This window comes from Canis lupus, chromosome 5 (genome assembly GCF_003254725.2).
Source record: "Canis lupus dingo isolate Sandy chromosome 5, ASM325472v2, whole genome shotgun sequence".
Classification (NCBI taxonomy): domain Eukaryota; kingdom Metazoa; phylum Chordata; class Mammalia; order Carnivora; family Canidae; genus Canis; species Canis lupus.
The window spans coordinates 43,307,768-43,331,635 of record NC_064247.1 but is presented as its reverse complement, the minus strand read 5'-3'; the positions used below and the strand labels follow the sequence as shown (position 1 = coordinate 43,331,635).

At 41.4% G+C, this 23,868-nt stretch overlaps 1 protein-coding gene and 1 long non-coding RNA gene across 6 annotated transcripts in view; one reads left to right on the top strand and one right to left on the bottom strand.

Annotated features, from left to right (window-relative positions):
- The window catches only part of IL12RB2 (interleukin 12 receptor subunit beta 2), a 72,946-nt gene extending 54,358 nt beyond the window's left edge, over window positions 1-18,588 (top strand). For 4 of the 5 annotated variants that reach the window (XM_025428078.3, XM_035716956.2, XM_025428077.3 and 1 more), the window contains exons 11-16: window positions 2,359-2,457; window positions 2,548-2,706; window positions 7,116-7,253; window positions 10,429-10,519; window positions 13,314-13,413; window positions 17,701-18,588. In XM_025428078.3, the coding sequence (XP_025283863.1) occupies window positions 2,359-2,457; window positions 2,548-2,706; window positions 7,116-7,253; window positions 10,429-10,519; window positions 13,314-13,413; window positions 17,701-18,237 (1,124 nt within the window). In that variant the 3' untranslated portion in view covers window positions 18,238-18,588. The remainder of the gene's footprint in view (window positions 1-2,358; window positions 2,458-2,547; window positions 2,707-7,115; window positions 7,254-10,428; window positions 10,520-13,313; window positions 13,414-17,700) is intronic. The other variant, XM_025428079.3, reaches the window with a different exon arrangement.
- Window positions 14,545-17,707, bottom strand: LOC112647205 (uncharacterized). The gene is made up of 2 exons (XR_003128187.3): window positions 16,262-17,707; window positions 14,545-15,100 (listed from the first exon to the last, which is right to left on the bottom strand). It is a non-coding gene; the product is annotated as an uncharacterized LOC112647205 (long non-coding RNA).
- Window positions 18,589-23,868: the final 5,280 nt, after the last annotated feature.

Genomic DNA, 23,868 nt, shown 5'->3' with positions numbered 1-23,868 from the left:
GCCCAAGGGTGCCAGGTATATGTATATGCACAAAAGTAGTGGGAAACGAGCCTGGAAGTTGGGGCCAGACTGTAGAAAGAAATTAAAATCTTAGGAATATGGATGTTGTGCAGTGGACAACAAAGCTAAGGAATTTTTGAGATGAGGAATTAGATATGATTAGGGTGTGTTTGTGTAAGAATTAGCCAATAAAACAGGAGTCCTTATGGTCAGAACCAGGGAACAAGTTTGTTAGGTCTCTCCCTTCTTGCAAAGGGAAGTGTCAGCTAGGTTATGGTGCCACACTTTCTTCCCTCCCCCACTAAGGAGGAGGCTGTTCACAAGAAGAATCCCACAGCTTCTGATATAGCAGTCCCAAGGCCTCCACCCTGAACTTGATAGCATTTGCCTAATGAGCTTATCTAGAATTCCCACACCTATACACAGCATGGTAGTTGGTCAGCTGCTTCCAGGACTAGAGGTAGCAGCCAGACCCTACTCTCTCCCAAATGAAATATGATTCCATATTCCGTGTTGCCCTTTTGGCTTCTAGGTCTGCATGCCACTACAAAGAATCTTTGGATGACTGGACTAAACTGACTGTGTCCTTTTGTCCATATCACTTGGTTCATGAATGCAAATAGGAACTCACCACAGTGTGAGTTTGGATCTCCTCATGGTCTCTTCTGACAGTACTGGTTGCACATCTGAGCTTTATGTAGGGTACTTGCTGATGTGGGAAACAAAGGCAGAAATAAAGTTATTAAATTTCCTCACTGCCTACAGCCCACTGACAAGTCCTTGAAACAGACAGAGTGACATTCCTCTAGGGACTCAACTGCCTTGATGTTAACACTTTGTTTGTCAAGGCCTAAAGTCAATCTTAGCCCAACCCCAAGGATCCTGTAAATCTACTTTAACATATAAAAATTCCTTTAGAAATTTCCTTTATCTCTGAACTTGAAGATACGTGTTGGCAATCATCCCCCAAGCATGTGACCCACCGATATACATCAGGTTTTATTAGACGGTAATAAATGACCTTTTCCTAACAATAGGTATCCCCTCATAGTCCTGGAAACCTTGCTTCCAAAATTCCTCAGAGCCTTACGCTCTCCCTAACTCCCTCCCAACTTGAAAGCATATAATGGGCCACTCCTCATGACCCTGGCACAGCTCTTTCTGCCCATGGGTCCTGTCCCCGTGCTTTCTTTAATAAGATCACTTTTTTGCACCAAAGACATTTCAAGAATTCTTTCTTGGCTATTGGCTTTGAACTCTAACATTCTTTTCCTATGCCATTTACTGGAATATTTAAGAGACAATGGATTTTCATAGAAAATACACATTATTTAGTAAATTATTCTGTGATATAAAATTCCTCTCCCTCAAAAATAAAATGTTAAACCCTAATCAATTGTCAGTGGAGGGGACCAGATCTGCCTGTGGCTGGGTGTTAAACACTATGGGAGGGAGTCCTTACTCTGACCATGTGATCCTATAGTTGCCTCATAGGGATTCTTTCTCTTTTCCCTTTAAATTTCCTTGGGAATTTAAAGACATGTCACAGTATCTATGAGAAGGCCCTTTTCTTTACAGGAAGTAGAATCTGAAATTCATGCAAATAAGGAGTTTTGATAGGAAAGAGCCAATTACCAAAAAACTTCATGACTGACAAAAGATAGCAAAATGTGGCATTTTAAAAGCTAGGGAGTCACATTACCATTCCCAGGTATTCTCCTCATCTCCACGCTGTGAAGCAAGTGAAATCTGACTGGAGCATGGAGGGGAACATGAGGAAGGAGGGGCAGAAAGAGAGGTTGGATTGCGCTGAGCTGAGCATGCCCTGGTTAAGTCACACCTGAATGTATCACCCTGCTGCCATGTCAGATCCCGATAAGCACCAATGGAGTTAGAAGATCTGTCCAGGTTCTATGCCTGCAAAACACCAGCCATACTTCTCTGTAAAGAGCAAATGATTTGTTTGTAGAAGTCAGTGGTTTTTTTCTTGAAAGTGAGTTGTGTTTCAAAAGCAGTCTCTATGGTTATATTTAAGTCTTTGTTGGAAATGGAACGGCTTTGTCTCCTTAATCATGATGACCCTGGAAAGAAACTTCAGATTTGCCTGTCTGTTCACCATGAGGCAAACTTGGGAGGTGGAACAGTGGCTTCCAGAAGCCCAACGTGGCAAACAGGCTGCTGAGATCTCGTGACTTAGGTCATCCCTTCACCCTCATTCCAGACTGTACTTGAGCTGTCTTCAAACTAAGGAGAGCAAAGAAATGCCTTGAATGCATCCATATCAAACATTTAAATGTCTCCCTTTAGTGACTCACATGTGATGCCAAACCTGTTATAAGAACTCCCTTTTCCTTGCAGAGAACATAAAACCCTACAGTTGTTATGAAATCAATGTGTATGCACTGTCAGGGGATCAGAGAGGATGTAGCTCCACCTGGGGTAACTCTAAGCACAAAGGTGAGTCTTGTGACCTTTTGTCAAATTTTGCTTTAGTTCAACAGTTTGGATTTGGAGGATGACAAAAGCCTCCTGTGTTCTACTTTGCAGCACCACGGAGGGGCCCCTATATTAATGCCATCTCAGAGGAAAAGGGGAGCGTGTTAATTTCATGGAACGAAATTCCAGCCCAAGAACAAATGGGCTGCATCCTCCATTACAGGATATATTGGAAGGAACAGGACTCCAATTCCCAGCCTCAACTTTGTGGTATGTGTGAGAAACAAATGCAGTGGGATCTTTCTTACTTAGCTGTTGGGGAACCATAAGTATGTCCATGCACATACATACACACAGGTGCTAGCACGGTGAGTGGCACACAGTAGGTGCTCAATAAATATTTGTGAAATTAATTGAATGAAGAAAAATACAAAAAAAAAGAAAGAAAAATACAAGATATCTAAACACACACACAGAGTTAATGAATATGATTTGTGCAAAGCAAATTGAAGAAATGAAGATAATGGACTAGGCTCTCAGGAGGCGCTCACGTGGGCACATGGCATTTCAGAAAGCAGTAATAGCACTTCAGTACTATTATATATACCCCTGAGGTTTGCAAGGGATGAGTTTAGAGAAATTTTGAACTCCCACATCTATAAATACTATCAGAGCATATTATTTTCTCCTTAAAATGGGTAAAATACAATATAGTTTAAGTAACTTCTTATGACCCATAATTATTCTATAACTATAAAATGAAAGCAATTAAATTCTGGCTAGAACATTATCCCAAATGATTTCATCTCTCATTTATGTAGCAGCTCCTAGTCATTTGCCAGATTTGATGTTCTAATCTTTGATTTATTCAGAATCATGGTTTTTGTTTTTTTGTTTTTTTCCTGGATTGACCTTCTTTTTATTTCATAAACAACTGGCTTTCTTTCAGGAGCATTTATCATGAAGAAGCAATATTTTTATCCCTTCATGAGAGCTGTTAGGTCCAGGAAGAATGCAACAAAGCCACCCTGAGATGTGGGTGCCAGAGAGCTGCCTGCAAGAGCAACTTTTACCTGGGAAACTTTACAGGATGGTCCTTTCTCTTAACCTTAGAAGATCTTCATTATTGCTATTCTGAAAGTTATGACTTTTAATTCTAGTTAATTTTTATTATATAAATAACACCTGCACATGGTAACAAATATTCAAATAGTTCAGAGAGATTTACAATAGAAATTATCTCGTTCTCCATTTTAAGCAATAGCAGTTCTTCACATGTCTTCCAGGAAAAAACTTAATGCACATACAAGCATATATTTGGGATAATCATCTGTATTCTGAGCTACACCTTGCTCTTACCTCTCAATAATACATCAGTTCACATCATTCCATATGGATTTACATCATTTTTTAAAACAGCTCTATAGAATTCTATATAAGTCCTTGCAATCAGTCTCTTCACTAATCTGCCATCGATAAATAGAACATATCATTGAACAGAACTGCTTCCTAATGGGCCTGTCAAGGTAAGTCAGTTCTGAAATGCGCCCCAGAACCTGATGACTTCATTGACCTCTTTGTGGGCCTTTTGGAATTCTCCGTGTGAAATTTGCTTCTTCTCCCCCCACCCTCCTACTGTCATTTTAGCAGAATTTAAACCATGATGCCTATTTACAATCAACATGGCCATTTGGTTCTTAAAGCTGATCTTATATATATTGAAGAAAACCTCGACCTTATTTTATCACAAATCTGATCATCTAAAGTCTATGTAAGGGCATTTTAAGTTTTATTTATTTTTTTAGTAATCTCTACACTCAACTCAAACCGCAAGATCAGGAGTCGCACCTTTCATGGACTGAGCCAGCCAGGCACCCCCTATGTAAGAGCATTTTAAAATACATTGAAGGAAGGTGCAGATTCAAAGTCCTATTTCACACCAATTTAAATTAAGTTTTCCTTTTACTCAGTAAACACTTGATGAATTAGACTTGTCCCCCATCTTCAGAGAGCTCTCAGTCTACCGAGAAAGATGGGAAAGTACGTGGAAGTGATATAGCCACTTTACTCAGGGACTGACAACAACCTATTGTATTTGGCAACCAGAAATCATTGACAAATCCACAAGTACAGTTTTTAGAGAGTGGTAGAGGGCATTAGGTTGAAGACAAGGGAAAGAGACAGCGGAGAGAAGCATTGCAAATGGAAGAGGAGGACGGAGTGCCAAGGAAGGAGGGGTCCTGTTCTCTGTGTCCTCTGTCCAGCAGGCAGCAGCACTAATGGCCCATGGGGAGTGCAGTGGGAACACTTAGTCCTGCCTGTACAGAAAGGCGGCGTACAGCTAGAGTGGGGTGTCTGCCTTTTAGTACCTTGCACAGGTGATTCTGGTGAACAGCCACTCCTCTGCCATGTGCACCAGGAGTGCATTTCTCTACTGTCACACACATTGTGTTTTGTTACCACTTGGCTGTCTTTGTCAACAGACTCTAAGCATCATGAAGGCAGAAGGTATCTCCCCATACTTACAATACAGCCAGGAATACAGGAGGTGCTTAATAAAAACGGTATTTGTTGACTAACACATGAGTGAATATTGCCCTACACTTTGTTAAACCAAGTGGATTGTTAGGTTATAACTAGTTCCCAGTAATTTCAGCTGTTTTGTCTGGTAGCGCTTGACCTTCCGACCTGCAGCCTTTCAAATGATTGGCAACTATCCGATCTTCCTAAACTGGTACCTCCTTGTTTCACCACCCTGAGCCTAAAATTTCAGACCCCCACGGATTGGATGCCCCCCTTGATCTCTGTCCAGACCAAGCAGCAGAACCAGTATTTCTGGCACGCCTTCTCCCATTACTATTTTGCTAGCCAAACTGCTGGCGCCATCACCTGCCTGACTGCTCCCTCCACAGAGTTACTATTTTTGATCTTCAAATATACATATGTGTATGTGTTTGTTTGCATATAAACTTCTTTGGCCCAGCGAACAATTCAAATCCCTTCTAAAGTCTAAAGTCTCATTTCTAAAGTCTCATTTCACTCTTAGAGCTAAGGATGCCTTCACACAGTTGGACAGTTGACTCTGATGCTCACTGATGCTTCGCTGCAGCAAGATGAGTAGACGGTCTCTCCAAAATTAATTTTTTAATCTCCTGCCTTAGAAATAAAGAGATTTTGAGTTTAATCACACCACTTAAGTCTGTGCAAGCAATTTCATCAGGTTAAAGTCAGCTTGCAATTTTCCACATGGTACATTTTCTCAATAGGATGTTGAATATAGAAATTGCTCTGATAGTCACAGCTGTTAAGTGATCTGCTCAGGCCTCAGTCCCTTTGGGTGGAAAGGCCATGATATTGCAGGACTCCTCGCTGCTTACCCATAGTAAGCCTGGGTGTGGAAGTATGAGGGGTCTGTTTTCCCCACTAGATGGTGAACTTTTTGAGGCAGATTCTGTGCCTTTATATACTTGGTGACTTGTCCAGAGCACAAGCTCAATAAATATTTGTGGCTGTTAAAATAAATATAGCGAACAGAAGCATTGTCTGACCTGCCCTGAGGTTTGTGAGCTGGTAACTGATGTTGAGGTTCAAAGTGCTGGGTCCCAGTTTCTACTTTGATCACCAGCACAGGCGTGTCTGCTGAGGGAGCCAGCAGGCTACTCCTGCCAGAGTTCTGCTGTGGATCTTGTAGTATTCTGCCCCTGCATCCCCAGCTTTTGAGAAGACACTCCAAAGCTCACACCCAGCAGATCACTAGAGAAGAATGCCTCTGTACTAATGGAGGAGGAAAACAACATCAGTGCATTGCTCAAAAAACCCCAAATCTTCCCTGCTGAGACTCCCCAGGAGTGTCAACAGCAAAAGAGTCTGATAATCTAGGCTTAAACAGCCAAGTAAATCCAATCTAAGTACCATTGCTCCTATTTTTAGATTTTATGTCAAATTAAAGCAGATCATCATATTAAACCCATTAAGACTTGTATCCAGAACCTACCCCAAAAAAGCAGAAAATCAAAATTAATGTTACTTAAATGTCTATTTCATTAACTGCTAAACTTAGCTTGCTTAAAAATTCCATTGAAAACAACTTGTGTATTTGACTTCTTCCCCAAGAGTTCTCAACTATATCTAAAAATGTTGGAAACATTATAGTCATAGAAAATAAAAGGAGTTACTACAGCTACATAATTTCAAAAGCAGAAAGATAGGGGCACCTGGGTAGTTCAGTCAGTTAAGCGTCTGCCTTTGGCTCAGGCTGCGGTCTTGGAGTCCTGGGATTGAGCCCCACATTGGGCTCCCTGCTCAGTGAGAAGTCTGCTTCTCCACCTCCCTCTGCCCCTTCCCCCAAATATGCTCCTGGACATGTTCTCTCTCTCCCAAATAAATAAAATCTTTTTTTTTTTAAAGCAGAATAATAAAAGTTCTTTCAAAAGATTTTACCACAGGAAATACATTTAATTATTTTGGTATGCTGTCAAGTGGGACCACCATAAATGACATTGTCTAGGGCCTAGTAAAGTATGTACTAATGAATCAGGACTGTTTTAAAACAGCAATGTGCCTTTCTCTTTCAAATTAATTACAGGATTAACAACAAGAACAAAATAAGTAAAATCATACATTCAAATACTTCCTTTAATAGATGCCTTTCTTCTTTTTTATCTTTATCCTCCTTTCAGAAATTCCCTATAGAGTATCACCAAATTCACATTCAATAGACAGCCTGCAGCCCAGAGTGACATATGTCCTGTGGATGACAGCTCTGACAGCTGCTGGTGAAAGCCCCCCAGGAAACAAGAGGGAATTTTGTCTGCCAGGTAAGAAACAACTTTAAAGATGGTGCGTCCATCCTGGATTCGTACACAGGCCTACATTCCCACTGTGTCTGGCATAGAGATGATCAAATGTTCTGTAATTCATTAGCTACTTTCTTGCTGCTACACCTTTGCACTTGCTGTTTCCTTTAACTGGAGTATCCTATCACTTCATGTCTCCTTGAAGATAGTACCTACTTATTTTTCAAAACTCAGCCTAAATGTTTCCTCCTACAGGAAGCCTTCCCAAATGCATCTCCATAATTCCTTCATAATGCACTACATTTGACCCCTATTAAAACCTCTGAATCCAAAAAAAAAAAAAAAAAAAACAAACCTCTGAATCCTGGGGCATGTGGGTTTCTCAGTCGGTTAAGCATCTGCCTTCAGCTCAGGTCATGATCTCAGGGTCCTGGGATTGAGGCCTGCATCTGAGCAGGGAGCCTGCTTCTCCCTCTTCCCCATGTGCTCACTTCTGTTCTTTCTCTCTCAAATAAATAAATCTTTAAAAAGAAACAAAAACAAAAACGAAACTCTGAATCCAATAGGCAGAAAGTGTTACCTGTTTATCTTCAAGGTCTAGTATGGTACCCGGCACATAGTACTTGTTCACTAAATCTCTGTTCCAATGACCAATGAAAATAATCTCAACAATAATAATAGCAGCTATTACATATACCATGCACCAGTCTTTGAGTGCTTTGCATACTGCATTAGTTTGCTGGGGCTCTTGTAACAACGTGCCACAAACAACAGAAAATAATCTTCACACAGTTGTGGGAGGTGGAAGTCTCGAGTTCAAGGTATCAGCAGAGTTGGTTTCTTCCGAGACCTATGAGAGCATCAGTTCCCTGCTTCTCCTCCTCAAGTCTAGTGACAGTCTTTGGTGTTCCTTGGCTTATAGATCTCTGCCTTCATCTTCACGTGGAGTTCTCCTTGTGTGTGTCTCCATTCAAATCTCCTGTCTTTTAATAAGGACACCAGTCATACTGGAGTAGGGTCACCCTATCCAGTCTGACCCTGTCTTTTTTTTTTATTTTTTTTTATTTTTATTTATTTATGATAGTCACAGAGAGAGAGAGAGAGGCAGAGACATAGGCAGAGGGAGAAGCAGGCTCCATGCACTGGGAGCCCGACGTGGGATTCGATCCCTGGTCTCCAGGATCGCGCCCTGGGCCAAAGGCAGGCACTAAACTGCTGCGCCACCCAGGGATCCAGTCTGATCCTGTCTTAACTAATTACATCTGCAATGATTCTATTTCCAAATAATGGTTACTTTCTGAGGTACTGGAAGTTAGAATTTCAATATGGATTTTTGGGGGTGGGAGGACACAATTCAACCTGCATAACACTACTTTTACTCATTTAATCCTTGACCATGGCCACACGAAGTCCTTGCTTTACATGATTTACCTGGCCACAGTACCAGGCACTCAATTCAAGATGAATAAAGGAATAAAAAGGGATTCAGATAACTTTTATAATAAGGTCCAGAAGGTACAGAAAGATTACCCAAAGTCATAGAAGTGGTAAGTGGCAAAACTACAAATCAAACTCAGATCATAGTGACTTCAGTTAAATTGGAGTATATAAAGAAGTGACTAGCTAACATGGGCTTCCCTCCATTGCTTAAATGGTGCTGTGTTCTCTGGCAGCACCTGTCTGCATCTGCTCCAAGTATGAAACAAGCTGTTCTGCTTTGCAACATGGAGTATCAAGTTGATCATCCAGGACTTTGTTGTTCTATGCCAGGTACCTCTCCACTGGGAAAGCTGGCAAGCCCTCTTCTCATCCCCTAGTACTCCCATGAAAGTTAACTTGTGGGCAAGCAATTGGATTAACAACTCCACATCTTCCTGTTTGTAGTACTCCAGACTTGTCCCATCTGCCCAGGAAGGAAGGCAGATGCTAAAGAAATGTCAGTTTGTGCCAGGTGGTAGCAAAGCTGCCTGCGTCAACTCCCCTGTTCAGCCCTGGTGACACATTTCTCATGGGGGCTGGCAGGTCTGTGGCTTCTTGTCCCTCCCTACTCACTCTCCTCCCTCCACCTGCACCTATCCTGACACTATCAGAAGAATCTTTCTGCAAGACACCTTGATCCCTGCTGGCATTCCACCTCCTGTGGCAACTCATCAGTGGTTCCCCAAAGGCCTTCAAGCTGGAATTCAAACTGCTCCGTTCTCAAACCCTGCATGATCTGCTCCTGATCACTCATCTAGCTTCATCCTCTGCCACAGGTTCATCATTCATACTCGAAAGCAAGACCAGACTACCTGTAGTCCCCTGAAAGTCCACCCTGTTTGCTCTCTCTGTGCCTTTGCCTTGTTCTGTGTAGTCCGCTTCCCTAAATTTGTCTGCTTTGCTAGCTCCATCCTTCAAATCTGTGACTTTTGACATGCCTTTGGGAGAACATCCTGGGTTGCCTTTGATGTCATTTCCCATGCTGGTCCCAGCCTACACTGCCTTGTACATGCCTTTTTTAAATGTGTATCCCATGGCATCATGGGCTTACATGTTTACACATCTGTCTCCTGGACTAGCTTCATGACTAGTCCAAGACAGCAGAGCCCATGTCCTTTCATCTTTGCATCCCAGCTCCTACAAGGGCCTGATACATTAATAACTCAATAAATGGATGAATTAGTGAAGAATCCTGATGCAGAGCAAAACACTTATTCATAGCAAGGAATTAGAACAATTTCAAAGACCCTAGTTAGACAGAAGGCTTATCCAGTGGTTTGGGAAAATCAGTACTACCATTTCTCAAGGGCTCTCTATGTTCAGGTACATCACCACATGCTTTATATACACCATCTCTACTCTTCACAACAACCTGCAAGGTAGACGTCATCGTTCCTCTTTTATAGATCAAGAATCTGAAGTCCACTGATCACATAGCAGTCAGTGGCAAAACCAGGACTAGAATTCAGGGCTCCCAGTTCACAGCCAGTGCTTTGTATACCACACCCCCTTCTCCTTTTGCCTTTGTTGGAGGACAGAGCCCTAGGGCTGGCCCCCTTAGGGCCCTTTCCCTGGAACTGAAGGGACAAAAACAAGTTGGCCTCATTCCTGAGCCCAGCTACCTAGTTGCTGTGGGCAGGTGCCAGAGGGTTCACACAATAGTATTTTTAGATATTCATTGCAGATAACTCAGTCACAGGGTTTGCTAACTTTTCAGGTAAAGCCAGTTGGAGTGTGTTTGTGGCACCAAGCATTTGCGTTGCTGTCGTCATAGTGGGCATTTTCTCAATGCGTTACTTCCGGCAAAAGTGAGTTGGTTACATTTTCCAATTTCAGTAAATTTACTTTTTTTAAACGGTAATAGCTGTTGCCATTATGGGTCAAAGAAATGGGCTTCCTCAAACATTGCTGGTAGCAGACTAAATTTATTCAACTTTCTTGGACAACAGTATATGATAATTTTTTTAAAATATTTTTTCCTTATTCAGTCCTTTTTTTGTTTTCTTAAAGATTTTATTTATTCATGAAAGATACACAGAGAGAGAGGCAGAAATATAGGCAGAGGGAGAAACAGGGTTCCTGAGGGGAGCCTGATACGGGACTCGATCCCGGAACCCCGGGATCATGCCTTGAGCTGAAGGCATCAAAATATATCTCATGCTGTATGGCATATTATATCCATTAAAGAGGCAGAAGAAAATTAAATGGTATACTATTTGCAATATTACATTTTAAAAATGTTACAAAGAGGTACAAACTTTCTCTTTTTAAAAAGTACATATAAACACCCTCATATGCAAGATGTATCTTAGCATTAAATTTGGCTCTATATAACATAAAAAGCCAAAATAATATAACTTAAACTAGCTGACAGTTTCTCATCCAAGTCAAGGAAGTAAACTGAGGCTGAAGACTGGTATAGTAGCTCTATGGTCAGGGATCTAGGCTCCTTCTATCTTTTTGTGCCAATATCCTCTTTTAGCTTCCATCCTCAAGCTCACTTGGTCCAATGACTGCAGGAACTATAGCCATCATACCTGCATTCTACAACTACAGAGAGAAGGAAGGAAGGTGCCCACACCTCCCTGTTCAAGAGCCTTTACATGAAGAAGTCAGACATGACACTTTGGGTCACACCTCATTGGCCAGAACTTGGCAAGGCAAGGGAGACTTAAAATTGTGGTCTTATATTTGGCTGATTGTCATCCCAGTAAATCAGGGTCCTCTTCCTAAAGAAGAGAGTGGTTATAATAATGGTGGTTATATCAAGGGATAGAATAAGAGGTGATTTTAGTTCTATTTAACTAATGTTCTACAATTTCTTTAAACAGGTATTATAAAGAGAATTTTATAATGAGTTATTCAACACAGAGTTTTCATCGTGTTGTGTAAAGTAAGAGAAGAGGCCAAAATAAAACTAGCTCAGAGTCATCCTACTAGTCATTGAACTTGTCTAAAAGGCTTTACATGTATTGGAGCTCTCATATGTGAAAGATACTTCAAAGCAGACCTCTCTTTAGGTAGACTTTGAAAAAGTTTAATTCAAATAGTCAAGTAGGATCACATTTATCCTCTTCCGGGAAATATTATCAGTTAGAGTGAAAGCTTTTTTGTTTAAAAAAAAAAAAAGTCCCCAGATATATGGCTTTTATGATAGTTTATTTCTCTCCCATAGAGTAGTCCTGAGGTAAGTCATCCAGGTTGGTTGGCACGCTGTGCTCCACACAGTCATTAGGGACCCAGTTTTCTTCCACTTTACTGACATTTCTTCCATTCCTTGGGCATTGTCCTCATCTGCATGATCTGCTCACATTCATTTGGAGAAAAACTAGTCACATGGGCACATCTCTTGCTTCAAAGGGTTGAACATCCTGGAAGCCTTCCATTCTTATTAAACATCAAAGCTTATTAAAGCCAATTCTTCAAAAATATTTACTAGTTTTGAGTTTTTTATAAATAATCAAAACATTTAAGTCACATGCACGTATAAGAGACATTTTTAGGACTTTTTTCCTTCCAGTAATACAAACACATTTTAAAATATTTTCAAAAACCCAGAAATGATAAAGGAAAAAAAAAGACCAGTGTTTCTTCTGATCATCAAATACAACTACGGTTAACAGTTTGAATTATTTTCCTTTGTTGTTTTTTTTTCTCAGCATTATTTTTTTAAAAGATTTATTTATTTATTTATTCATGATAGAGAGAGAGAAGTAGAGACACAGGCAGAGGGAGAAGCAGGCTCCATGCAGGGAGCCCGCACAGGACTTGATCCTGGGTCTCCCGGACCGTGCCCCAGGCCAAAGGCAGGCGCCAAACCGCTAAGCCACCCAGGGATCCCCTCTCAGCATTCTTTTAAAACATGGTTATGTTCAAGCTACTTGTGCCATTTGTATCCTGTTTTGTTTTTTTTGGTTTTTTTTTTTTGAAGATTTTATTTTTTTATTCACGAGAGACACACACAGAGAGGCAGAGACACAGGCAGAGGGAGAAGCAGGTTCCTTGCAGGGAGCCCAATGCAGGACTCGATCCCTAGGACTCTGGGATCACACCCTGAGCCAAGGGCAGATGCTCAACCACTGAGCCACCCAGGTGTCCTTGTATCCTGTTTTGCTCTTTACAAGGATTTTCGGTTTGTTTTGTTTCTTTACCTTTAGCATAATAGTTTACCTGCTAATACAAACTCTTTATAAACATTCTAAACTAAATAGTAAGCTCTCCACAGATAGGAACTATGTCTTCTTGTTTGCTAGTCCATCCCCAGTTTGTGGCACATACTCATCATAGATTAGGGGTTTAGTCAATGTTTGCGGAATGAATGCATTGCTGGATAGTGACATCTAAACATTACATTGAGTAAAAGTTTCATAGTTTATTTAGCAAATCCCAAATGGCTGCATCATAACTCTATCATCAATCCAAACTTCACAGAAAACTAGTCTAGCCTTGCATGATACATCATCTTTCTCCTTCAGGATTTTTATTTTATTCATTTGCATTCCCCTATGCTGAACCACCTCTACAATGAAATCAGTGCACTAAGACCAACACTTCCATGCCACCATATACACACTTAATCAGCTGTCATTGTTTTATCTACAGGGTATTTGTTCTTCTTTCGGCCCTCAGACCTCAGTGGTGTAGTAAAGAAATTCCAGACCCAGCGAACAGCACTTGGGCCAAGAAATACCCCATCATGGAGGTAAGGTGATAAGGCCTTAGTGGTAAGTTGATAGGATTCCAGCGAACTCCCCATTGTAGTTACAAGGAGACCTAGGTACTTACTTCCTATGGATGAGCTGAAGCCTCCTTTGCTAGGTTACTGAGTCACCCCCTTCCATGCACAGGAATTTTCTGAAGCTTATGACCAAAAGACAGACCCATAGCTTTCATTCCTCTTTATGCCTTATGTTCCCTTCCTTACCTCAACTACTTCAAAAGAAATTTAAAAAGCAAGTATTTTTGCCATTTTCTGAGCACTAGCCTGACTTATCCAAATTCAAGAGAATTGGAGCTTTATAACGTGACATTTCCTGTCCTGAGCATAGAACAGATAAATAGAGCTCAGACTATTTTGGTGTTGGCAGGAAGCCAGTAAGTTATTCCATTGTGTAAGGAAAGGATTTTAAAGGAGAGGCTGCTCGGCTGGCAGATGGGAGAGCAGAGACTAAAGGATGAGAAGGTCATTGCTGCACAGCCCGAGGAGGTGAGAATAGCTCACGGTGGGCAAGATGGTCATCTAGGGTGAGAGGTCTGGGAGTTGGAGGCATCTGCACATGGAGCACGACTGTGCATTTCAGGGGGACAAAGTGGAGGAAGGAGGTATGAGTGTTCTTCCCTGGCAGCCCTGCACTCTTCCTCACACCTTAGACCTTCTCTTCCAAGATTCTTTTCCTCAGTTACACTGTGCATCCTCTCATCCACACCCTTCCTCAGGCCACAAGCCAGTGGTACCAGCCACTGCTCAGGGAGAGAGCAGGTTTCAGCCACGTCTGCCTCAGTGGGCACCTGAGTCACTGGTGTCAGTGCCTTTGAAATCGAAAGGTGGGGCATAAACTTCACCTCTATCACTCACTATGTGGATGGCCCTTGGGCAACTTCCCTGATGATCTGAGCCCCAGTTTCACCCTTTGTGAAACAGGAATTGACAGTATCTCTAGTGTAAACTGTTGTGAGGATTAAGTAAGAGGCCATGTAAGGCATGTGGGTCGGACAAGGCACAGGTGGTTCACTTTCTTCCCAGGAAGACTCACATTTGACATCTCCTTTCAATATTGAGGGACTGCCTCCCTGTTAAGTTACAATAGCAAGAACAATAACAACAACAGTAGCCTTATATTTAATTATATATTTTTTACATCATATGTCATATACATGATACAATTGTATTATTTAATATATTCATGTTTATATATACATATATACAGGTATACTTCAGATTTATTGCAGGTTTGGTTTTGAACCACAGCAGCAAAGCAAGTATTGCAATAAAATCAAATGAATTTTTAGGTTTCCCAGTACATATAAAGTTATGTTTATACTACACTGCAGTCTATTAAGTGTGCAATGCATTTGGTTGCAATCTTCTGATGACCTATGGGCATGCACTCGATAAGGATGCCGTTGCTGGTGTCAGAGGGGATTCAGGTACCAGAAGCTGAATCAGCTGAGCTTTAAGATCTCTCTCTTCCAATGCTGAGATTCCACAGTCCCATGTCCTAAGAGCCTGAAATAGCACAGTGGGAAGCATCTCTCTGGGTCAGTCCCGGACACCTGGCTCCCAAACTTGCAGCTTTGGCATCATGGTCTCTGTTTGCCTCTGCCTGGGCATGAGGAGATACAGAGGCATGCAGGGCCTATGAAGGGCCCATAGAAACCTAGAAGAAATGCTGAAAAAGACACACAACGGGTTAAAGATAGTAACACAGGGAGAAGATAACAGAAATTGGCATACATGTGTCCAAAGCTATATAGTATGTTCATTGTAGAAGCCAAAAAATTGGGCATAATATAACCTGCCACCAGAGGAGGTTAAACATGTGGGTACATCCATACAACAGAATAATGTGCAACTACTAAAAAAAAGAGATCTCTATGTGCATCTAAAAATCCCTAAGATAATTTAAAGGTGAAAAAAACAGTTTGTAACAGTTGTCTAAAATGGGTTCTCATTTGTATAAAGAGGAGGGCGATTTTATATACATATACAACTGCAGTATATGAACAGGATATTTCTGGAAGCCTACATATGAAACTGATAATGTTTGTTGCCTTTAAGTGGTAGACTGGAGGTAAGAGGGCCACTTAATTTTCATTACAAAGTCCCTTCAAACTTTTAAATTCTTTTTGCAAAACTGTGTGCATGTATATCTCTTGTAAAAATAACTGGTAAATTAGAAAATAAAATTTAGCTTAAACATGGCATCTGTGATGATGGCCTTGAGGCTGCCTCAGAACCCCATGTCACTTGAACCCCAAAGTGGGTAGACTATTTTAAAAGAACCAAACTGCTCTCCTGGTGACAGGCTGAGGTAGACATTAGAAACACAATATTCTTTCACCTCCAACAAAATTCTCAGAATTCTTTTGAGTTCTCAGGCCTTAGATTCCCCCTTACCACTTTTAAGATGGGCTAAAATAGAACAGGTCTTCAAGCTTTTGAGAAAAAGGCCAAATCATAAAGGGGGATCACTGGGGTATTCTCCATTTTGAACTTATAGAAACCAAACCATGTCTGAAGCACCTGAACTAACAGTGGTCTCAGAGGCCCTCCTTGCCCCGGGACTCGTTAGCCAGAAGGCCTGCCTTGTACAAGCTCGGAGGAGCAGGCTCTATCGATACTGCCAAAGCCTTCAAGAAGGCAGAGCAGATGCCTCACCTTATGAAAACAAAAACAAAAACAAACCATTTCTGCATCTGTATAGTCTTTCCCACATCTAGGGTAACAATGCTTGATTAGCTCTGCTTTCCAGAGCTGAAGGCCATCTACCAAACCAGACCACTATGCCAGGGCCAGTATGGGTAATGATCAGAAAAGAGCACACACTTACCTCTAGTTTGTCAGTGTCCTTTACAGAAGGCTGTCCTGAGACAGCACCACCATTCATTTGTTGGATGCTTGCCGTGCTCAAGGAAAGCAGCAGACATCAGAGGCCAATCCAAACCAAACCACTCTTACACAACTTGGCATTTGACAGATGAGGGAACCAAAGGCCAGAGGTTGATGGAGTTTCCCCAAGCTGTAGAGTATCAGAGTTGAGACTAGTCCTCAGGTTTTTCCTGTCCCAAGGGTATTTTTTGTCATCCTACTTCTCTCATGAATGATCCCCATTTGTAGATGGTTTATGAACATGTTTAAAAAAAAAAGTGACAGTATAAATCATCATGTGCCAAGAACCTGATGGTGGTTTCTTTGCTGCTCTAGGAGTCCAGGGTAGGAAACAATCAGTCGTGGCTTCATGAGGGAGGAAGAGCATCAAGCAGGAAATGGTGCAGCAAACAGAGCAGGGTGGAGGCTAGCAGTGGAAGCACACTGAGGTGTACCTGAAATCGTTTCTGAATGGAAACTTGGAGAGGTAGAGGAAGGTGCAGGAACCTGACTACCAAACTAAGGGCTAGTGGCTTCACTGCAGTTGTGAGTCTGAATTGATAAAGGCTTTGGAACTCTGCTTTAGAATTATCAGTGTGATAGTTTTTAGGGTGTAGGTAGAGCCCAATAAAGCCTAGAAAGAGAAATGTTATCAAAGTGCTTGGGCTTGGACTCAGGAATCCGCAGTTAGTTTGGAAAGGAGAGGACACTGAAGAGCTGATAACTGATGTGATGCTGACAAAGAGAAGACAGAAGACAGACAAAATTAGCCATGCAGGAAAAAAGAATGAACATTTTTCCAAAAGTTACTCTGGGTTCTTAAGAGCAGAACTGATAGAGTATTACCCTCAACCTTTCATCAAAGCCCATACTCATTAACAACCCTAAAAACCCTAAAAAAAATTCATCACGTGACCTCAGATTTCCTATCCTAGCCTCAGTTTGCCTATCAAAAGAACTAGCAGGTTCCAGAGCAGATCAGTCCTTGCCCATTACCTCCATACCTGGGAAGTATCTTTTAAGATTCAGCTCTAGTGTGACTCTGAAAGTCTTCCCTGCTGCCTGCCCCAGACAGGAGCAAGCTCAGCCTTCCTTTGCACCCACCCTGCCCTCTATCCTAGATAAAGAGCTAGTGCAGTTGGACTCATCAGTCTGGTTGAAGGTTGAGCTGGGTAGTGAGTCACTCATTGGCTTGAGGGGTGGGTGGTGGGTTTGAGGAGTTCATGGCTCCTGTCTTCCTCAATGTTAACGGCTTCAAACCTGTCACAAAGTCAAGGGCCCACAGTGTCCCTTCTCAAGCCAACTAGGCAGTGCAGGCAGCAAGGCCTTTCAGAACCCTGGAGAAGTCAGTTGTCAAGGGCTACTTACATAATGTATGAGCCTCTTCTTCCCCTTTCTCAGAAGACACAGCTACCCTCGGACAGGCTCCTGACAGACTGGTCCAATCCTGAAGAACCTGAACTCCTGGTCATCAATGAAGTCCTTCAAGTGACCCCAGTCTTCAGACATCCCCATCACCCCAACTGGCCAGACAAGGGACGAGGAGTCCAAGGTCACTATACCTCTGAGGAAGACGCAGCATATAGTGCCCCAAGCCTACCACCTCCAAAAGCTCTCATAGCAGAGACAGGACAACTAGTGGATCTGTACAAGATGCTGGGGAGCAGGGGCCCTGACTCAAAGCCAGAACACCTAACCAGCCCCTTGACAGTCCTCTCAGTGGACTACCTTCCCACACATGAGGGATACTTACCCTCTAACATAGAGTATCTCCCTTCACATGAGGATCCTGTAACTGACTCTCTGGAAGAATTGGAGCCTCAGCACATCTGTCTTTCTGTTTTCCCTTCAAGTTCCCTTCACCCACTCACCTTCTCCTGTGACAAGAAGCTGACTCTGGATCGGTTAAAGATGGGGTGCAGCTCCCTCATGCTCTGAGTGGTGAAGCCTGCAGTGTCCCCCACCTCCCCAGTCATCACCTCTGGGTGCTGCCATCAGGCATGTTTGCAACTAGAGGGCAGACAGGCAGCTCGGGGTGAAATCTTGGGGACTGAGAATTGGCTGTAGCCCAGATACCTCAACTTGCCTTCTCCAGAGCCTTAGGATCATAGTTAACCATTGAACAATGTGAGGGTTAGGGGCACAGGCTTAAATCAGCATATCTTTTTGACTTCTCAAAAAGTTAACTACTGTTGGCCTTTTGACCACTCTTACTGATGACATATTTTGTATATGTATTATATACTGTATTCATACAATAAAGCTAGAGAAAATGTTAAGAAAATCATATTCCTTATGTATAGTACTTAAGTATTCCTTTAGTACTCTATTATATTCACTGAAGAAAATCCACCTAAATAGACCCACACAGTTCAAATCTATGTTGTTCAAGGGTCACCTGTACACCATGTGCATCTACAATCTGAGTTCCTACAACTTTCTTGGCTATGTTGGCCAGTAAAGGGAAAGGATAAAGTAGAAACCAAGGCTCTTACTAGCGATCACTAACAGTCCAGGGGACAGGTTCATGTACAACTATTCATAAAGTAGCTCTATAACAGGTCATATACCTAGGTCAGTAGCACCCAACAGAACTAAGATAGAAATGTTTTCTATAGTTCTTCACTGTTCAGTGCAGTAGACATGAACCACATTGGCTACTGACCACTTTGTAATGTGTGTAGTAGTATGACTGAGGAATTGGATTTTGATTGTAATTAGTCACACTTGGCTAGTGGCTACTGTATTGGAGGGCACAGATCTAAATGACAGAATATAAAGAATATGAATTTTCAAAACAGATCAACCCAATTTTACAGATGAGGACATAAAAAACGCTGGTGAACACCAATATAAAAGGCCTCCCACAATAGCCAGGACTTCTTCAAATACCTACACAAATGTACCTTTTTCCTATTTTATTTTGTCTTCACTCTATTTCAGTGAATCAAGAGTAGCTTGATGGTGGAGAGTTAAACAAAGCCGCTGTAAAGAACCTGGGCCAACAGCTTCCCTTCTCTGAAATCCAGTGTCTTGGAAAGTAGTGGCCCAAAGGCTGACACCTTGTTTCCTCTTCCTTCTGCTGCAGCAGCTGTTGCCTTCAGAATGAGGGCTGTCTTGGGGTCTAAGACCCAAACCACCAAGGTTACTTAAACTCGTGTCATCCCCTTCTCTCCAAGGCATCCTGTTTTCCTTCCTCAGGAAGACTGAGCTGGTCCTCAGACAGCTGAAGTTGAGCCCAGAAGATACTTCTCTTTTTCCCAGCATGAACTTGGAACATGATACATGTTTTACTCATTTAAAGCTGTGGCCCCTTCCCCTATCCCATCACTGCCTCTATCCCTTCACTACAGGCCCTTCTGCAAGATGGTAGGGAAGTCTTTTAAAATGCTAATAGTACCCTTCCCAAAATAACAAGATGAAAGTCCAAGAACCTTTTTCTTAAATCCCTGTTAAGCCCTGGACCTTGACCCCAACCCAAACACTGGCACCAAGACAGCGGTGGTTTACCAGATGTCCCTCAGAGCTCTAGAAATTGAACTCCTGAATATTTGCTTATTCATGTTTATCTAGGCTTCCTGCCATTCCAGATATAATATAGTTTCCTCAGGCTTTCTTTGAAAAGCAGATCCTTCTTTCCATCTCTATTCTATTTAGGTGTTGAGGAGCACCCTTGCACATCGTTCCTTGCATCTCAGCAGTTTCAGAGTTGGTTTGTCTATACCCACGATGTGGTCCCTGTTGTTTACAATGAGTCATACAACAAGGCCACCCCCTCAGAAGCTGGTTAACCTATCACCTCTTGACAATGGGAGGCAACTTCTTTTACAATTCCTGCTTTACCTATCTCTGATTTTCTGATTGCCTGGTACCCATTCTTAGTCATTCATCCCCTCCCCGCTTGGACCCAACACCCAGCTCCCATCTCATTACCCCCTAGGCGCTTTTCCTTTCCCAAGAGGATATTGCATTTGTTTTCCTAAAAAATACAAAAAAAAAAAAAAAAAAAAAAATTTAAAAGAAAATTCCTTGACTCCTAGAGGATCCTTCTAAGACCACAGAGCTCTCATTCCCTCAATGCTTTCGTAATTATGATGTCCATACCATTTACTTTCTCTACTGGACTAAATAACTTGAAGGCAAGAATGATGGTAATTTGCTTCCCCAGCACACCTGGTTCATAGTAGGCTATCGATAAAAAGAACCATCATCTGCTACTGCTTTCACCTTGTTCCTTCAATTCCAGAAGCCAGTCTCATTGTGCCTGCTTCCTCTTTACCGGGGCTACTGAGTTTGTTCTTCATTCCCAACACTCTACACAACTGTTCACTAACGACATTGCTATATAATACATGTAGCAGTGGTTTTTTTAAAAAGCCCTCTTTGACCATGCCTTTGGCTGCTCACTCTACCAGATAAAGTAACCTTTTCACAAACAAGAGGACCGGTAACTGTTCCAACCTTGCCAGGTAGTAGTCTTCACAATCCCCTTATCCTGCAGATGCAGTCAAAATACCAAATCAGGTTGCCTCCTTTAACCAGGACTAGGTGGGGCTCATGTATATTCATATACCCAGTTTTCATTACTCAGGAAAATTAGCTTTGATCTTAATCCTCACTCCTGTACATTCGCAAAGCCAACCCAAAAATCTCTACTCTTTTGAAACACACCAAATTCCTTAATTCTCTGAGACCTAACTACTACAAATAGAGTCCAAGTTCTCTTAGTGCATTCATGGGAATCTCCACCACTAATTCTTGTGTAGAGATCCTTCTCTTAAATTGCTCCTCGAAAGGGCCCTCCTTGCCAAAAGTCAGAGATTCTACTTCCTGGACCTCTACCATTCTTTTTGGCAATAAAGTCGAACTAGTGTTAGCTAGTTCTTTCCCTTTTACTGACTTTTCCCTTCCATTCTGTCCTAATTTCTCAGCTGCCATTAATAGCCCACAGCTGCAATTCACCAATGCCCTGAGGCCAGTGAAAGACAAGCCAAGCTAGGCACATTCTATTCTAGTCAATCTCTTTATGTTTGATTCTTGGTTTTTCTCCACTCACTAGGCTTTTTCCTTCATCTGATACAGTTGTGATCTGTTCCAATATTGCAGCTAAACCCTCCAAAGAGACCCATTTTTCTTTTCCTAACCTGCAGAACTCCTGGACATTCACATTATCCACTATGAAAGGCTTATAAGTGAACTCTGAAATAAATCACTTCTCTAGAATAAGAGATGAGGAAAGGTCTCTTCTTTCCACTAAAAACAGATAGCAATTCAGTCAATTTGGCTGTCAGTGGAAAGAAGTTAGATCGTTACATCACAACCTAGATTAATTAGAATAAATCTCCAGTAATTAAAACGTTTGCAAAACACATACACTAAAGAAAAATGGACTGAGCAAACTCCATTGCTCAAGAAACATGAAAAAAAAAATTACCTGTAATCAAAGAAATGAAAGTTAAATACCGTTTTTCACTTATCAAACTAGCAAAATCAAGAGAAAAATCAAGCCAGTATTAATCAGAGAAACTGGTGCTCACACCAGGAATGTTAGCTGGCTCCTATCTGGAGGCAGTTGGGCAGTAATATTCAGCAAAATTTGAATAAGTAACTCCAACTCCTAGCACTGTAGACCAAAGAACAGTATAAATATCATTAAGTGGGATAAACGATTGATCACACCACAGATTAAAATGGAGAGAGGCCCTAAATGTCCTTCAGGAAGGACCTGATTATATCATAATCTATATAATAAAACACTCAATTTCATGGAATCTAAGATTCCACCAGTTTTAGGACACACCATTACTTTATGTTCTGAGAAGAAAAATTTGCTAATTAAACTGTCATATGCCGTCAATTTCTATGGTGGACGATCCCGTCCCCACCATTTTAACATGGCAGAAATTGGAATGGATTTTAGAATTGCTGACAAGTATACTATACAATCTTTCCTAGAAGTTTAACAAAATTTGACATGGAAATAGTTAAAAAAGGTTAAATAGAATCATCTTTTATAAACCAATGCCAACCCCCCCCCCCCCAAAAAAAAAAAACCTGGAACAATATACACCCAAATGCTATAGTGGTTATCTCCAGCCACAGGTTTTTTAAATTACATTTTTTTGCATTTTTTTCATAAATACTCATTACTCTTAAAATTGGATAAAGTCAATAAATATGAAGTATTACCAATTTCTTTCCGAAGACTTGAAACAGTAGATCTAGAGACAGACCCTACTGAGCACTTTCTTTAAGCCCATGCCACTTTCATCCTCCACCATGTCTGGCACGTTCACTGACCATTAGTACTCCTGTCAGAGGGTATAGCAGAAGAGTAATAAAGGCAAAGTAAAGGACACACTCAAGGAGGGTGGGGTTTGGAAATTTTAGGGTAGTAACTTAATGATTTTGGAAATAGTTTATATCACAAGCCAATTTTTCCCAAATCCCCAGATCTAAAAGAGGGATAATAATCAATACATCTAACACAGTCCTTAGTACATGCAGTTTTGAAGGACGTAATACAATGCTCACTCTGGTTAAGGTATTTTACCACTACAGAGGTGGGGAAACAGATACAAATTAACTCAATTGGTACCTGATACTGGACAGTCTTGTTTCAGAGCATAACCTTTAGAATTTATATCAACCAAGGTCCTGACTCTAGGTGCCTATTAATTCCATAAAAATCTTTGATGCCTATTTTTACTAGGTAGCCAAAAAGTGCATTCCCATACTTCTAAAGTTCTAGATGATTATTGGTTCTTGAGAAATCTAACCTAAAACTCGTAAATCTAAATGATCAGAAAAAAATCGAGCACTCCTGAATTTACAAATTTATCTACCCAGCTAATCTAAATCTTCTCATAGAAGGCACAGGTAGGCCACAGAAAGGAAGTAACACTCCCAGTAAAGTCCATTATTTTAAGGAATTTAGTATTTAAGGCTGTAAGTGCATTATGCCTTTTAAATAGAAAATTAACCACAGCATCGGATTTTCTCTTTAATTAAAACAGCTATTACCCCAGCCAACTGACCTATTGAATTTTTCACACATGAAGGCTTTCTTGGGGCTGCATTTGACTTAATTTTGTTGTGTATGTGAACTGTTGAAACATAAATGTCCTTCCTCCATTCTGTGGTAATTGGTTCCACATTTAGCTAGTGGTCATTTATTTACAGCAGCAAAACCATTAAGTTGGTTCTCCCAGATTTCAATCACATCTCAAAGACCTACAAACTTATTCATGTGCTGTCATGAGTTCCCTTTATGTCAATTCATGCCTCTTTTTAGTTTCCAAAGTTATTAAGACACCCTGGACTTGCCCTAGGCAAAAGAATGTTATGGGAGATTCAAAATACCCTTCCTTGTCAGTGTCCGATATTTGACTACCTATAGGTCAATAGGACCCAAGAGAAATACTGTAGTAACTAATAAGAGTTTCTCAGAGAAAAAAACTGTTCTCAAAGGCCCTGAACTGTCTTTGAAAAGGCCTGAATATCACATAGCAGGATACTTTTACTAGTTCAAAAAACTGCAGGGATACCTGGGTGGCTCAGTGGTTGAGA